At 45.9% G+C, this 18074-nt stretch overlaps 1 protein-coding gene across 2 annotated transcripts; it reads right to left on the bottom strand.

Annotated features, from left to right (window-relative positions):
- Positions 1-212: 212 nt before the first annotated feature.
- On the bottom strand, positions 213-16822 carry LOC139400306 (tumor necrosis factor receptor superfamily member 16-like). 2 transcript variants are annotated; one of them, XM_071145277.1, is made up of 6 exons: positions 16328-16822; positions 5703-5835; positions 5204-5569; positions 2254-2497; positions 1873-2015; positions 213-1621 (listed from the first exon to the last, which is right to left on the bottom strand). In XM_071145277.1, the coding sequence occupies exons 1-6, from the start codon at positions 16367-16369 to the stop codon at positions 1299-1301; spliced, it is 1251 nt and encodes a 416-aa protein (XP_071001378.1). In that variant the 5' UTR covers positions 16370-16822; the 3' UTR covers positions 213-1298. The 2 variants fall into 2 exon arrangements, with proteins under 2 accessions (XP_071001378.1, XP_071001379.1); XM_071145278.1 differs by having other exon boundaries at positions 1107-1621; positions 1873-2038; positions 16328-16490.
- Positions 16823-18074: the final 1252 nt, after the last annotated feature.

Genomic DNA, 18074 nt, shown 5'->3' on the forward strand with positions numbered 1-18074 from the left:
TTTCCTCTGACATGACCACATACTTGTTTAATTTATGTTACAAGTCACACCCCTTGTTCAGTTAGGTGACTGAGACAAACAAAGACAGCCATTGATTATCTCCAGAATAAACTACCACAGAGCAGGTAGCTGCTTGCTGTTACGTCCGCGTAGGACAGAAACCACTGTACTTGTCAGAGCATGTAACACAACAAGCTCAGAGAACACCGTTTGACTCTCTCTCTCACACACCTTCAAAAGCATTTATTATATGAAACGACGTCTTAGAAAAACACACACCATGACGTTAGAATATACACAAGAATAAGTGATTGATTGTTACATCACGATAATGTTCTGGATAGCCAGCCACACCAGAAACCATGATAGGAGAGAGGCAGTGGCTAGCAACGCTGATAGTACATCACTGAGTTGAGGCCTCCCAATGTCTTTAAGATGGAGTAGCTGAGAGAGAGAGAGAGAGAGTCATCATGCATCCTCAGTCAAAGATGTTTGCGATTGCCCCTTCACGCTTGAAAACCTTTCTAACACTATATTACAATGAATGTATGATCAAATATTTACAAAGGTCTTAAAATTCACGACTGATTGTTAATATGAACAGAATGCCTTTATTTCATGTAAAGAATATTCTACAGAGTATTTCATTCCCATGCCTGTTCAGTTAGTTACGGTCAGCTGTTGTGCATCCTCCTCACATTGCTACAAAACAAATCAGGAAAGAGAGTGGATCCTTCTGACATTGCTGCAAATAAATACCCATTCCTAGAACGCTTGGGCAGATTATACACAAGTATGGTAATATATATATATATACTGGCAGAATGGTGGATATACTGTACATTTCCAATAGAGGATGACCCAGCTCAACGAGCCAGCAACAACACTTCCACTGTCCTCTTCAGTTCAAATGTCTGAGGCATTATGGGGCATTATGGGTACTCCTCGCCGAGTACCTCCCCTGGCATGCCATGCCCTCCCACTGGGCGAGAAGGAGGGCTGTTTGCCCCATCCATCCTCTCCTATGTCCACAAGGCTCGTATTCATTAGTACACGCCGCAGCAGTATGTTTCGCAACGGAAAACAAACATTTCTTATTGGTTCAAGTTCAGGTCGTCACTCCCTGATTCAGTCCGTTTTCTTGCGTTTGGTTCCTAATGAATGCCACCCAGTCTTATCAGGCTCATGAGGAAGGCTCTGTGGCACCCTACATAGTGCACTACTTTTGACCTTTAGCTTACCAGTAGTGCACTATATAGGGAATAGGGTGCCATTTGGGACCCACCATGGCTCCTTCCTCAGACCACAGACACCCCCTGGGCAGGGCAGGTGAGAGCGGCAGCTACGTCGGGCCTCTCGATGCGGGCCAGCGCCGAGCACAGAAGCCCCAGAGTGGAGCCCTCCTGCTGAGCCCAGTTGGAAAGGAGGGTGTGTACAGGGGCCTCGCCGTGTCCAAACAGGTCCATCTGCTCGGGCTCGTAGCCCAGCGCGGCCCCCAGGGTCCTCCAGGAGCCTCTGCGGCCCCCGCTCCCCTCCTGGAGCAGACGCTCCACCTCCTCCTGTCTGTGGGGGGGCAGGTTGATGTACAGACGGCCGTCCTGCTTACTGTCCCTCTTACTACCTGGGGGTAGAATACACAACAGACACAGATCGTCACAAGTCCATTCAACAGTTATAATAGATGAGAATAGCCAATAAGAAAAGACGTCTGTAAGTTGTTCTGGATAAGAGTGTCTGATAAATGCTAAATGTGCTCTACATTGAGAGAGATGAGAACATGTATTTAACTTGGGCTTCTGTTCTCACTCCAGTAACAGTGTAGTGCAGTGAGGTTAATTGTGGCGTAGTCGTGAGATGGCTGTTGGTTGTTACCTTTACTTGGTTGGCCATCCTGCAGGCTGTGTGAGTCCAGGAACACGCCGCTGTCACTGTGGAGTTTTTCTCCTTCAGGACACGTCCCCAGCTCTGCAGCGCGGGCTTTACCCAACGCCTGCTTCTGCTTATACGACGTCCAGCTGACGAGACATGGGAGGAAACACTTCTACACTCTTCACTAAACATAACAACAGGATCATTTTTATCACAACCTATAACGGAAATACACGACGGCAATCGAAAGGTTTGCAAACAATTCTCCACCCCGTTATGCATTTAACAACTCCCTCCAGCCAATGCTCACACCAATGCAATGCTTCAAGTGTGGAGAATCAGGATGCAGCCAATGAGACGGCAGCGTGTCTCCTGTCAACTCACCACTTGTAGGCGACGTAGAGCAGCAGGCCCAGCACCACAGCAGCCAGAACAGATACGTAGACCAGGATGTGGTTGCTGCTCCCATCATCCTGAGGGGTGAACCCGGGGGCCCTGGGGGCTGCTCCTCCTCCAGGGGCAGGGCTGGCCTCCTCTCCATCATTCACCAACCCTAACCCAGGCAGGCGAGGAGCGGCCAGAGGGCCGTCAGACTCAGGGGGACGAGACAGGATGTGGAGCTTCTTATCTGTTGGTTGGAGAGAGATGGGAGACTGTTGATTACAGAACCACTGAACCATGAAGGAAACACTAAGGATAGAAGGGGGCCACTTGACATATCTGCCCTGTCCTTATCCCCGTCTCAGCATATCTGCCCTGTCCTTATCCCTGTCTCAACATATCTGCCCTGTCCTTATCCCCGTCTCAACATATCTGCCCTGTCCTTATCCCCGTCTCAACATATCTGCCCTGTCCTTATCCCCGTCTCAACATAGATGCCCTGTCCTTATCCCCGTCTCAACATATCTGCCCTGTCCTTATCCCCGTCTCAACATAGATGCCCTGTCCTTATCCCCGTCTCAACATATCTGCCCTGTCCTTATCCCCGTCTCAACATATCTGCCCCGTCCTTATCCCCGTCTCAACATATCTGCCCTGTCCTTATCCCCGTCTCAACATATCTGCCCCGTCCTTATCCCGTCTCAACATATCTGCCCCGTCCTTATCCCCGTCTCAACATATCTGCCCCGTCCTTATCCCGTCTCAACATATCTGCCCCGTCCTTATCCCCGTCTCAACATATCTGCCCCGTCCTTATCCCCGTCTCAACATATCTGCCCCGTCCTTATCCCCGTCTCAACATATCTGCCCCGTCCTTATCCCCGTCTCAACATATCTGCCCTGTCCTTATCCCCGTCTCAACATATCTGCCCTGTCCTTATCCCCGTCTCAACATATCTGCCCTGTCCTTATCCCCGTCTCAACATATCTGCCCTGTCCTTATCCCCGTCTCAACATATCTGCCCTGTCCTTATCCCCGTCTCAACATATCTGCCCTGTCCTTATCCCCGTCTCAACATATCTGCCCTGTCCTTATCCCCGTCTCAACATATCTGCCCTGTCCTTATCCCCGTCTCAGCATATCTGCCCTGTCCTTATCCCCGTCTCAACATATCTGCCCTGTCCTTATCCCCGTCTCAACATATCTGCCCTGTCCTTATCCCCGTCTCAGCATATCTGCCCTGTCCTTATCCCCGTCTCAACATATCTGCCCTGTCCTTATCCCCGTCTCAACATATCTGCCCTGTCCTTATCCCCGTCTCAACATATCTGCCCTGTCCTTATCCCCGTCTCAACATATCTGCCCTGTCCTTATCCCCGTCTCAGCATATCTGCCCTGTCCTTATCCCCGTCTCAACATATCTGCCCTGTCCTTATCCCCGTCTCAACATATCTGCCCTGTCCTTATCCCCGTCTCAACATATCTGCCCTGTCCTTATCCCCGTCTCAACATATCTGCCCTGTCCTTATCCCCGTCTCAACATATCTGCCCTGTCCTTATCCCCGTCTCAACATATCTGCCCTGTCCTTATCCCCGTCTCAGCATATCTGCCCTGTCCTTATCCCCGTCTCAACATCAAATCAAGGGCCTTGACACATCTACCATTGGCACAATGTTTTTTTGTAATAAGTCAATGACTGTGTAAAGAATGTGAGGGCTTTCATACCTACAGTTGAAGCAAACACAGTCACAAACAGTGAACATATTTGATAACACTACCAGCTATCTGAATAATGATCTTGTTGCCAAATTTAATCCAGCAGCAGTAGTCTGTGAGGGCCTGTCAGCTCCCAGCCCCCTCTGACCCAGTCAGCTACCAGCCCCCCCGACCCAGTCAGCTACCATCCCCTGACTCAGTCAACCCCCCCTCCTCTTTACCCCTTTCTACAGCCCCTGACTCAGTCACCCCCCCCCCCAAACCCCTCCTTACTCCTTCTACAGCCCCTGACTCAGTCACCCCCAAACCCTTCCTTACTCCTTCTACAGCCCATGACTCAGTCACCCCCAAACCCCTCCTTACTCCTTCTACAGCCCCTGACTCAGTCACCCCCCCCCCCCCCCCCAAACCCCTCCTTACTCCTTCTACAGCCGGCCCATTTTAGGATCAAACACGACTGGGGACTCCCCTGACCTCTATCTACAGTGTCAGATGGGGTGACCTGTGTGTTCAGATGACCAGACTCCTGGGGAGATCCAGGCCACTAGACCAAGGCTTGGTCATTTGGAGCCGGTGAGGGGTTACCATGTTGGGGTCACCAATGTGCCAAGGCCCTGGGGTCTGGTGTGGGGGTAGTTAGATTGTCAGGCCCTTTTTAAGAGCTGTCGGCTCCGAGCCATTTGACTGCAGCACTTAAGAGTGTTTTCTCTCTGTTGGACTGTGCTCATGTTTCCTCAAGTGTTGCTAAGTGTTCAGATTAGGTGTGGGTACAGGTGTTGGCCACATGTGTTCTCTCTCTCTCTCTCTCTCTCTCTCTCTCTCTCTCTCTCTCTCTCTCTCTCTCTCTCTCTCTCTCTCTCTCTCTCTCTCTCTCTCTCTCTCTCTCTCTCTCTCTCTCTCTCTCTCTCTCTCTCTCTCTCTCTCTCTCTCTCTCTCGGGCTTTATTGGCATGGGAAACATACTTTTGTATATATAGTGTCTGTGGACACCCCTTCAAATGAGTGGATTCAGCTATTTCAGCCACACCCGTTGCTGACAACTGTATCGAGCACACAGCAATGCAATGCAATCTCCATAGACAAAAATTGGCAGTAGAATGGCCTTACTGAAGAACTCAGTGACTTTCAACGTGGCACCGTCATAGGATTCCATCTTTCCAATAAGTCAGTTTGTCAAATGTCTGCCCTGCTAGAGCTGCCCCGGTCAACTTTAAGTCCATACGCACAGAGACTCACCCATGCAGAGGGTGTCAGAGTTGAGCTGGCAGGCTCTGATCTCCACCTCAGTGTCAGAGCACTGAGAGCAGGCCTGGCAGGGCTTGATATCACTCTTCTCCTCTGAGAACGTTCCTGGGCGACATGGTGTGCACTGGGTGTTCCCCTGGGCACCACACAGCCTCACCACCCCCTCGCCCCGTCCACACATGGTGCAGGCGGCACACAGCCCTGCCACACTCTTCCCATCCCGCCAAAGGTAGAAGTGCTGGTCACAGTCACAGTGGGTATCCTGGGTGGCGCTGCAGGAGGTCAGCTCTGGGATGCCAGCCGGGCAGCGGGCACAGGGGAGGCACGGGGAGAGACCGTCTGATGGGGAGAATGTTCCTAGAACATACAAGGTATAGGTGATTTGAATGTATCTCACAGTGTTATCAGTATGTGTTGTACTATAGCTGTATGTCTACTGGGGGAATGATATAAACAACAGCATCTAAACCCTATTGCCTCCATGACTCACCCTCAGGGCAAGGCTGGCACTTGGTGTCCTCCATCCCACACTCTACCTCCACCCCATGGCCTGGAGGACACGGGCTACAGCACTCCCCTGACTGGCTGAACTGCCCACTGACACAGGCATCTCCCAGGGCAACCTGGAAGGAGAAACAAAACAGTTAGCTTAGCATCAATGATCAGATAGATATAGTGTTGTATTTATTTGCAGATGCCAGTGACGAGGGAACTCTTTTATAGATCAAACTGATGAGTGCTAAGTGGTTGACAAGCCAACACATAGACATGTTCAAGACTATGATGGAAACTATGGTGACAAGCCAACACATAGATATGTTCAAGACTATGATGGAACCTATGGTGACAAGCCAACACATAGATATGTTCAAGACTATGATGGAAACTATGGTGACAAGCCAACACATAGATTGCTCAAGACTAGGATGGAAACTATGGTGACAACACATAGACATGTTCAAGACTATGATGGAAACTATGGTGACAAGCCAACACATAGACATGTTCAAGACTATGATGGAAACTATGGTGACAAGCCAACACATAGACATGTTCAAGATTATGATGGAAACTATGGTGACAAGCTATGTTTGGAGGAGTAAGAGCACAAGCGTCTCTCTCGGCTGGTCTCAGTCAAGGCCAGTCCAGTTCCACCAACCAAAGACTCAAAAATAAGACCTCAATGTTTGTGTAGAAATCAGGAAATCAATTACACACACCCCTTTTCCTGCCTCGACATCAGATGGAAAGAATGGGGAGAAGGTGGGCGTATTGAAAATAGTCTTTTTTTATATTTTGATCTGGCTCTGTTTTCAGAGTGCTGAGCGCTTATCTGCCCCGGCCGGGTAATGGAGGGGCCAGACTGAGGCCCAGATGGCACCCTATTCCCTATATGGGGCTCTACATTGGACCAGGGTCTATAGGGCTCGCCGGGCTCTGCTCAAAAGTAGTGCACTCTATAGGGAATAGGGTGCCTTTTGGGAGGCAGCCCCAGTGTGTGTTAAACATGAGGGATACATCAGACATTCCTAAGGGCTTATAGAGCCCAGTGCAGCCTAGCAGGAGGGACTGTCTTTAATCAGACTGGCTATAATCAGACTGGCTTTTAATTAGACTGGCTATAATCAGACTGGCTTTAAATCAGACTGGCTATATATAATCAGACTGGCTATAATCAGACTGGCTATATATAATCAGACTGGCTATAATCAGACTGGCTTTAAATTAGACTGGCTTTAAATTAGACTGGCTTTAAATCAGACTGGCTTTCAATTAGACTGGCTTTAAATCAGACTGGCTTTCAATTAGACTGGCTTTAAATCAGACTGGCTATAATCAGACTGGCTTTAATCCCATGGAAAGAATAAAACAAAGGAGAAGGAAAACACTGAGACATGAGGAAGAAGGAAGGAGTAGAAAGGGCTTCCTCCCTCCCACATTGACACATTCCACATGGGTGTGAATGACATTATAGTCACAATGTGTGTGTGTGTGTCTCTTGTCCTCAGACACAGTGAGGGGTGGGAGGAAGGGAGGGAGGGTGAGGAGGAGGGGAGACCGTTGTAGCCCCAGGCGGGTGTGTCAGTTAGCCCCCGCAGCCCAGCATGTGTGTCTATTTTGAGGGGGCCTTTGATGTCCCCCCCCCCCAGCCCTGCAGTGTGTGTGTGTGTGTGTGTGTCGCTCCCTCCCGACTGCCCCTCACTATGTCTAAGAACGAGATTTACACACACACACACACACACACACGCACACACTCCCCCCCCCCATCAAGGCCCTCCTCTAAGGCAGTCAGGCATCTGAAACATGCCCATGTTGAGGGCTGATTGACCCACTAGCCATTATCCCTGGAGCCTGAGGGTAGACAGGAACTAACAGATGTCTAACAACTAACCTCCTGCTAACAGCTAAACAACCCTCTGATTTCTCCCCGACTCACTCCCAAATGGCACCCTATTCCCTTTATAGTACACACTTTTAACGAGGGCCAATAGGGTTCTGGTCAAAAGTAGTGCACTACGTAGGGAATAGGGTGCCATTTGGGAGAAACCGCTGTCTCCGATGTCTGCTCCAAGAAGCAGCTTGTGTCAACATGTGGAGCCTCCAACGAGCCCAACACACACAGGAACCAACGCACACACACACCATGCCAGTGGTCAGATGATGTGGATGCTACGCTACAGGACTGTTTTGCTAGCACAGACTGGAATATGTTCCGCGATTCATCCAATGGCATTGAGGAGTACACCACCTCAGTTACCGGCCTCATTAATAAGTGCATCTGCGACGTCGTCCCCACAGTGACCGTACGTACATATCCCAACCAGAAGCCATGGATTACAGGCAACATCTGCACCTAGCTAAAGGCTAAAGCTGCCACTTTCAATAAGAAGGACACTAATCCGGACGCTTATAAAAAATCCCGCTATTCCCTCAGACGAACCATCAAACAGGCAAAGTGTCAATACAAGACAAAGATTGAATACTACACTGGCTCTGGTGCTCGTCGGATGTGGCAGGGCATATACAAACTATTATGGACTACAAAGGGAAACACAGTCATGAGCTGCCCAGTGACGCGAGCCTACCAGATGAGCTAAATGCCTTTTATGCTCGCTTCGAGGCAAGCAACACTTAAGCATGCATGAGAGCACCAGCTGTTCCAGACGACTGTTTGATCACGTTCTCCGTAGTCGATGTGAGCAAGAACTTTAAACAGATCAACATTCATAAGGCCGCAGGACCAGAAAGATTACCAGGATGTGTACTCAGAGCATGTGCGGACCAAATGTGCAAATTACCTCAACTAACTTGTACCCCTGCACATTGACTCCCTGTATATAGCCTCATTATTGTTATTTTATTGTGCTACTTTTAATTTAATAAAACATTTTTACTTTAGTTTATTTAGTAAATATAACACTATTTTTAAGGGCTTGTAAGTAAGAATTCACTGTTGTATTTGGCCAATATGACAAATAACATTTAATTTAATTTGATCATTCCAGTCACAAAACTGCACCGAAACAATTCCACCACTAGAAAGAGAACAACTTTGAAGGGAAAGGAGGGTATGTTTCATTCCAAGAACAACAGCACAACTTTGAAGGAAAGGAGGGTACGTTTCATTCCAAGAACAACATCACAGCTTTGAAGGGAAGGAGGGCACATTTCATGCCAAGAAAAACAGCACAGAGGTTTTATTGCACCATTATTTGAGGAGCCAGACAACATGTGAACCTCAGCTAGCACAGATCTGCAGTATCAGGGTGATGGGAGCTCAGTTTCAACAGGTATTCATCTCAGCGATCACATGCGCTTCTACAGTGAGCTGTGGTTGTCTTATCACTGTGATATGTGGTTGTTCTACCTACCTTAGTTGAATGCACTGTCGGTTAATCACTCTGGATTAGAGTGTCTGCTAAATAACCACTGACTGTAAATCACTCTGGATTAGAGTGTCTGCTAAATAACCACTGACTGTAAATCACTCTGGATTAGAGTCTCTGCTAAATAACGACTGACTGTAAATCACTCTGGATTAGAGTGTCTGCTAAATAACTACTGACTGTAAATCACTCTGGATTAGAGTCTCTGCTAAATAACTACTGACTGTAAATCACTCTAGATTAGAGTCTCTGCTAAATAACTACTGACTGTAAATCACTCTGGATTAGAGTGTCTGCTAAATAACTACTGACTGTAAATCACTCTGGATTAGAGTCTGCTAAATAACTACTGACTGTAAATCACTCTGGATTAGAGTGTCTGCTAAATAACTACTGACTGTAAATCACTCTGGATTAGAGTGTCTGCTAAATGACAGAAAATGTACATGTGAGAATGGCCCATCACAGTGAGTTGTGTGAGAAGAGCTTGGCCAATGGCTTGTAGTCTCTTTCAACGGCCGTGTATTTAGCTTGTGTCCCAAATACACCCTATTCCCTACTTGGTGCACTTGTTTAGATCAGAGTCCTATAGGGTTCCATTTGGAATGCACAAGCATTGTTGTGAACCAGGCTTCCCGGGGAAGTTCCATGGCAGAAATCAGCTAAAGAGGGGTCAGAACCCGGAAATCAGTGACACCTCACAACATGTCAAACCAATCCAATGACCTGCTTGGGCGGAGCTCCAAAAGGTGCTCACCAGATTAGTGCCGTAGGAGCAACAGTGAGGACGACAACAGTTCAACAAAACAAGCACTGGTGACAAAAGAATGTTTACAGCACGCTGGATTTCACAACATTTTAGAATGTTTACAGCACGCTGGTTTTCACAACATTTTAGAATGTTTACAGCACGCTGGTTTTCACAGCATTTTAGAATGTTTACAGCACGCTGGTTTTCACAACATTTTAGAATGTTTACAGCACGCTGGTTTTCACAACATTTTAGAATGTTTACAGCACGCTGGTTTTCACAGCATTTTAGAATGTTTACAGCACGCTGGTTTTCACAACATTTTAGAATGTTTACAGCACGCTGGTTTTCACAACATTTTAGAATGTTTACAGCACGCTGGTTTTCACAGCATTTTAGAATGTTTACAGCACGCTGGTTTTCACAGCATTTTAGAATGTTTACAGCACGCTGGTTTTCACAACATTTTAGAATGTTTACAGCACGCTGGTTTTCACAGCATTTTAGAATGTTTACAGCACGCTGGTTTTCACAGCATTTTAGAATGTTTACAGCACGCTGGTTTTCACAACATTTTAGAATGTTTACAGCACGCTGGTTTTCACAACATTTTAGAATGTTTACAGCACGCTGGTTTTCACAGCATTTTAGAATGTTTACAGCACGCTGGTTTTCACAACATTTTAGAATGTTTACAGCACGCTGGTTTTCACAACATTTTAGAATGTTTACAGCACGCTGGTTTTCACAACATTTCAGAATGTTTACAGCACGCTGGTTTTCACAACATTTTAGAATGTTTACAGCACGCTGGTTTTCACAACATTTCAGAATGTTTACAGCACGCTGGTTTTCACAACATTTTAGAATGTTTACAGCACGCTGGTTTTCACAGCATTTTAGAATGTTTACAGCACGCTGGTTTTCACAGCATTTTAGAATGTTTACAGAACGCTGGTTTTCTTTTTTTAAATTTTTTAATTTATTTATATAAAAAAAAAAATCCCCCTTTTTTCCCCCAATTTCGTAGTATCCAATTGTTGTAGTAGCTACTATCTTGTCTCATCGCTACAACTCCCGTACGGGCTCGGGAGAGACGAAGGTTGAAAGTCATGCGTCCTCCGATACACAACCAACCAAGCCGCTGCTTCTTTAACACAGCGCACATCCAACCCGGAAGCCAGCCGCACCAATGCGCCGGAGGAAACACCGTGCACCTGGCCACCTTGGCTAGCGTACACTGCGCCCAGCCCGCCACAGGAGTCGCTGGTGCGCGATGAGACAAGGACACCCCTACCGACCAAGCCCTCCCTAACCCGGGCGACGCTAGGCCAATTGTGCGTCGCCCCACGGACCTCCCGGTCGCGGCCGGTTACGACAGAGCCTGGGCGCGAACCCAGGACTCTGATGGCACAGCTGGCGCTGCAGTACAGCGCCCTTAAGAGAACGCTGGTTTTCACAGCATTTTAGAATGTTTACAGCACGCTGGTTTTCACAGCATTTTAGAATGTTTACAGCACGCTGGTTTTCACAACATTTTAGAATGTTTACAGCACGCTGGTTTTCACAGCATTTTAGAATGTTTACAGCACACTGGTTTTCACAGCATTTTAGAATGTTTACAGCACGCTGGTTTTCACAGCATTTTAGAATGTTTACAGCACGCTGGTTTTCACAGCATTTTAGAATGTTTACAGCACGCTGGTTTTCACAGCATTTTAGAATGTTTACAGCACACTGGTTTTCACAGCATTTTAGAATGTTTACAGCACGCTGGTTTTCACAGCATTTTAGAATGTTTACAGCACGCTGGTTTTCACAACATTTTAGAATGTTTACAGCACACTGGTTTTACAGCATTTTAGAATGTTTACAGCACGCTGGTTTTCACAACATTTTAGAATGTTTACAGCACGCTGGTTTTCACAACATTTTAGAATGTTTACAGCACGCTGGTTTTCACAACATTTTAGAATGTTTACAGCACGCTGGTTTTCACAACATTTTAGAATGTTTACAGCACGCTGGTTTTCACAACATTTTAGAATGTTTACAGCACGCTGGTTTTCACAACATTTTAGAATGTTTACAGCACGCTGGTTTTCACAACATTTTAGAATGTTTACAGCACGCTGGTTTTCACAACATTTCAGAATGTTTACAGCACGCTGGTTTTCACAACATTTTAGAATGTTTACAGCACGCTGGTTTTCACAACATTTTAGAATGTTTACAGCACGCTGGTTTTCACAACATTTTAGAATGTTTACAGCACGCTGGTTTTCACAACATTTTAGAATGTTTACAGCACGCTGGTTTCACAGCATTTTAGAATGTTTACAGCACGCTGGTTTTCACAACATTTTAGAATGTTTACAGCACGCTGGTCTTCACAACATCTTGAATATTACCTGTAATGTTCACCTCCTGTAGCCTAACTGTCATCTAAAACAAATGTCATCCTGCACCTAAATTACAAGGCTTGGATTTGCACCTAAATTACAAGGCTTGGATTTGCACCTAAATTACAAGGATTGGATTTGCACCTAAATTACAAGGCTTGGATTTGCACCTAAATTACAAGGCTTGGATTTGCACCTAAATTACAAGGCTTTGATTTGCACCTAAATTACAAGGCTTGGATTTGCACCTAAATTACAAGGCTTGGATTTGCACCTAAATTACAAGGCTTGGATTTGCACCTAAATTACAAGGCTTGGATTTGCACCTAAATTACAAGGCCCCATAATGTCTTGAGTCATTAAGTATTCAACCCCTTTGTTATGGCAAGCCTAAATAAGTTCAGAAGTAAACATTTGCTTAACAAGTCACATAATAAGTAGAATGGACTCACTCTGTGTGCAATAATAGTGTTTAACATGATTTTTGATTGACTACCTCATCTCTGTACCCCACACATACAATTACCCATCCACTGAATTATAAATATTTTGTGGCAGCGATGCTGTCTGGTAGTGTCTCCAACTGCTGCTTCATCGTGCTGTAGACCAGAAACTGGCAACCGCACAACACACTACACACACACACACACGCACACACACACACTACACACACACACACACACACACACACACACACGAGAAAGTCCAGACATGGTCCACTCCAGCTCTACTTTGCTCTGCAGAGCCAGACCCATTGGCATTTCCTCTTGTGCTGACCAAATATAGAGTTAAATATTCCCCTCCGTGCACCAGTTCATGGGGTGGAGTGTGTGTGTGTGCGCGTGTGTGCGCGTGTGTAGTGTGTGTGTGTGTATAAACATCCACCCTGCCCAGGGCTTAATGACCACAGTAATCAGGACTGGGACTAACAGAGCTCTGATTTATGGACCTCAGAGGGAATTTGTGTAAAAGGTCTCCGTACTCGCCTACTGAACAGGAAAAGGCAGTTGAGAAAGTCAACATGAAAAGTGACCCGATTTGCATATGACATCAGAGTGGAATCTTGTTCCAAAAAAAGTGCTGACTTGTTAGAATTTTGATGAACTATATTAGAATCATTGTGTACTGTGCTGTTATATGCTAGCTTATATAAACCATTTTCAGACTGTTATGGGGTAGCTCAGGACTTGCTTACATACAGAGCCAAGTAGCCTACACAGTCGACACCTCCTTGGCTCAAGGACCATGAGAAAAGAGAACACATAGACCTGATCTGTCTGCACCAGGGCCACTGGCGAGAGTTGAGGGGCCGCAGTTGCTCTCTCCACTTCAGTACTAGAGGACTTGATTCCCTGGTGAGAGGAGACCTCCATGGAGCCCTCTCTGCTTTCAAAAGGTGCTATGAACTCCACGGCTGTCACGGTCACTCCGTCAACACACACATAAGCAACACACACACACACACACACACAAAAGGGTGAATACACACAGAAGCACATGTACACACAGAAGCGCGCAGTCACACACACTCCCTAAAGCCGCCCTTTGGCCTTTTTGCAATGCGATCCCATTTGACATGATATTTGACTCCTTGGCTGCAGCAGCATGGAGTTTCCACGTGAGAGTGATGAGCACATAAAAGGGTGGGGAGCCCCAGGAGGCAGGGCTCTCCCTCCACCCTGACCCTCCCACCCTGGGGACAGCAGCATGGTGTCACCACCTCCACCCTGAGGACAGCAGCGTGGTGTCACCACCTCCACCCTGAGGACAGCAGCGTGGTGTCACCACCTCCACCCTGGGGACAGCAGCGTGGTGTCACCACCTCCACCCTGGGGACAGCAGCGTGGTGTCACCACCTCCACCCTGAGGACAGCAGCGTGGTGTCACCACCTCCACCCTGAGGACAGCAGCGTGGTGTCACCACCTCCACCCTGAGGACAGCAGCGTGGTGTCACCACCTCCACCCTGAGGACAGCAGCGTGGTGTCACCACCTCCACCCTGAGGACAGCAGCGTGGTGTCACCACCTCCACCCTGAGGACAGCAGCGTGGTGTCACCACCTCCACCCTGAGGACAGCAGCGTGGTGTCACCAGCTCCACCCTGAGACGTCCAGCAGAAACAGAAGAACAGGAGATGTAGATAGAGGTCCTGTAGTGCACTATGTAGGGAATAGGGTGCTATTTGGGATGCATATAATTGCCTCCATGACTCATTATCTGGGCAAGTCTGGTCAAAATGTGGACCTATCGGCCCTGGTCAAAAGTAGTGCACAATATAGGGAATAGGTTGCCATTTGGGAGGCAGTGCACTATATACGCAATAGGGTGCCATTTTGGGACAGACACACTAAGGCAGAGGGAAGTGTAGGGAGGGTGGAGCTAGCGCTGCTTGCCTGTCTGATTGGTCCATGATTTTAATCTGCACACTGATTACTGTCATCAGCAGTAGCAGGTCATCTTTAAAAAGTCAACGTTTGGAATCTGGAACTTTTTTTTTGTTAACCATGTTTTGTTCCAGTCAGGGAATATGCTGAGCTTTCCATCTCCTCCTAACAGCATGACAAACTACTGGATACCAATAGCCATGCCACTGTAAGCCTGCTTGTCTGTCTGCAATTTATTATTCAAGTTCTCAAAATGCTGAGTTACTCTCTCAAAGATGTCGCTGTGGGAAAGCAAAGTGGCGGTCGTGAGTTCAAGTGAAAACCAACCAGAAAACTGCTTAGCGTCAACATGGAAATTACATTTACTGTTCTGTTACAAACAGGGTCGCCCTTCTCTCGCCACAGACTGAGAGAAATTATAATTTCTTTGCTCCGGATATCCAGACCGCAGCGATAGTTTTACTCATGACGCATTTCTACCAGGAATTGCCGCAAGGAAGGACTATGGCACTATCTATGAATTGTAATACCGTTTGGTAATGTAACAGAGGACCTTGGACAATCAAACCACTAACATTAGTGGGCCGGTGTGATTCAACGACAAGTATAATGATATTTAATACATTGAGGTTTGAAAAAACATTCATATTAAGCAGAGAAAACTAATTGCTGAAGTTCACCAAAAAAAAAGTTTTTTTTAAAATTTTCAAACAAACCTCTGTGATAGAAACAAAGGTGTGTTTTGGGGAAACAAACCGTTGTTTTCCATTTAAAATGAACGTTTGTTGTTTTTATCCCCTCATTAAACAGATAAATATCTTTCCGGGGTCACATGAATGCAGAGTGAATTAAGATCTGATGGAGTTTTATCTCTAGTGCTTTGATCTTGAAGAAAGGGTTAGGCCCTGGGAACATGACAAGACATGCCGCCTCTCCTCTCCTCTACAGGCCCTCGGGTCTGTTGGACTTGAAAGGAGATGGAGTGTCAAATTGTCATCTTCTCCAGCTGTGGAAAGGATTATTTTGACACTTTGATCTGTACAAATCAAATCTCTCACTTTAACTACCTGCATTAACGTTTAAATGACACACACTTATAATACAGCCTAAGCCTTATCAATTGGTATGGAAGATAAACTCAGATCAGAAAAGAAAAATAGAGTTTATCTCTGAGTAAAAGCAGGAGAGTTGTAGATAATGACAATATGTCACATTCTGTAGCTATACAGAACATTGTCAATGTAGAGTGAGAAGTTGGCTAGATTACAATGTAACACAACCAAGATGCAAGGCATCTAATCATTGCCAGCTTCCAATTGGCTCATTCACCACCACCCTCCTCCCCCCTGTAACTATTCCCCAGGTCGTTGCAGTAAATGAGAATGTGTTCTCAGTCAAATGACCTGGTAAAATAAGGGTTAAATAAAATAAATCATGTAATTACAATGTAGCGCGTGCGTAATGCCAACATAGTTTACAATGTAGCCAAAATCATTAACTTTATGCAGATTGGCTAAATAATGAATTCGCCTCATGTTGGACAGTAATGTGCGTTACTATACATTGCACTCTCAGCAGAAAATAACAGGGAGGGAATTGATCTGTTCGTGTATTACTGTACAGTAGCCTATGAGATATATTAGTGAGTTACAGCCTATGTATATCAGGAACAGGAGCGACATGACACTTACATTTACGAACAGAAAAAGTGTGCAGACCCAAAGCGCATCCATGTCACAGTTCTTCGCCGATGGAAAATCCCGTACAATGAGTTGGCTATACCCCTTCAAAAGTCTTTGGGACCGAAGAAGGCTTTAATAGCCTACTCCGTGAGACGTAACCCAGGTAAATGCCAAAAAAGCGCACCTAGGTTCCTAAAAACTATTCACAGCTGTCAAGAAATCACTTTGAGAGTAACAAGAACACGACCAAACGAGAGCATGTTTTTTAACTGCATCAAAGTATCCTTACACATACCGCGGAAGAAAAATTGCCTCAGAACTCAACAGCAAGTCCGAGTGCCGCTTCTCTTAAGTGAAATCAACTGCCATGAAAGAAAACGTCAGGAAAACAGTAAAAAATCCTCTTCTTTAGGCTACACACCATCTACTTTTACTGTAGACCGTTTCTTTGTTACATTCCCTACAGTTGAGTCACACTTCAATCTTTGTTGGCATGTTCCTCTTGCAGAGTGTGAGTCTGAAGCGCAGCGTTTTGGCCCCTCGATCTTCAAGCGCTTGGTTCACTTTCGACGCCTTCAGCTCTCTACGGCTGGAGCCCGGGTCCTCGCTTTGTGATTGGCTGATACGCGACGGCAATAAACACATTGAAGTGATATTCAAATGGAGATGAAACTTGATACACTGTAATAAATAAAGGGGATACATTCCGGAAGATGCCTTTAGGGATCTGTTTAAAGAATGGACGTTGGGACTTTGATGTAGCCCGGGCTGTATTTTGCGGTCTTAATTTTTAAACCCCCGGTTATTTCTCCAGGGGGGTTACAGAAATTACTATTTTGTGGCTAATATTCTCCGTCACACTCTTTTTTTATTAACAATAATAACACAAATCATAGCCTATATTTTTTTTGTATATATGTAAATAAGCACATGCTTATAAAATGATATGTTGTATATAAATTATATAGGATAATTAAGATATCAATGTAGAATATTGTAACCTAGCAGTTGTAATACCGGTAAGTAGGTTAAACTATACCGTAATAGACTATTGAAGCACAAACACAGATATTTAGCTTAGTCCTAAATAATGTCAGGGCTATTTAATTAATGTACTATTTGCAAGTCGCTTTGGATAACAGCTTCTGCTAATGACTAAAATATAGATGTAATAGCCCAGACATTATTTAAACAGTTTTCAAATATTCAGGGAAGGTATATGGTATAGCCTCTATATTTTAGGTTTTTGGACCAGCTGCCTCTATACATAACTCATTTCAGGTACTTAATTTTAGTAGCCTAGAAAGTAGTCTCACACAGTAGCCTATTGTTATGTCCCAAATGGCACCCTATTCCCTATATGGTGCCCTGCTCAAATGTAGTGCACTAGATAGGGAATAAGGTGCCATTGGGACATTCCGACAGTAGCCTACCAGAGTTGTAACATATCAGTGACCTCCTCTGTTGATTGTTCTATCCTGGCTGTCTCTTCCTCTTCTGCCTCTCTCTCTCTCCAGCAGCCAGACAGTCTTTGAAGTGGTACTGCTATTGTGTCTGAGAGACGTCTCCATTTGTCCCCCTCTGAAGTCCCAGGACCCCATGCGGTGCCTTCGTAACTATTTACAAGGTGTGTCATTCACCCAATGTTTGTCTTAGAAATCCTTTTGTATAATTTAAAAGATCTAACATGAACTTGAAAAGCTGCTACTTTCTGCATGCCTGGGTCACGCCCATAAAATGGATGACCTCTGATCGT

The sequence above is a fragment of the Oncorhynchus clarkii genome, unplaced genomic scaffold, assembly GCF_045791955.1.
Source record: "Oncorhynchus clarkii lewisi isolate Uvic-CL-2024 unplaced genomic scaffold, UVic_Ocla_1.0 unplaced_contig_10519_pilon_pilon, whole genome shotgun sequence".
NCBI classification, from domain to species: Eukaryota; Metazoa; Chordata; class Actinopteri; order Salmoniformes; family Salmonidae; genus Oncorhynchus; species Oncorhynchus clarkii.

Coding starts and splice junctions, on each gene's coding strand:
- LOC139400306 (XM_071145277.1), bottom strand. CDS start 16,369: ATGGATGCGCTTTGGGTCTGCACACTTTTTCTGTTCGTAAAT. Junction 5,836..16,327: donor CACTTTTTCTGTTCGTAAAT/GTAAGTGTCATG, acceptor TTCTCCTTCCAG/GTTGCCCTGGGAGATGCCTG. Junction 1,622..1,872: donor GGATGGCCAACCAAGTAAAG/GTAACAACCAAC, acceptor TTCTACCCCCAG/GTAGTAAGAGGGACAGTAAG.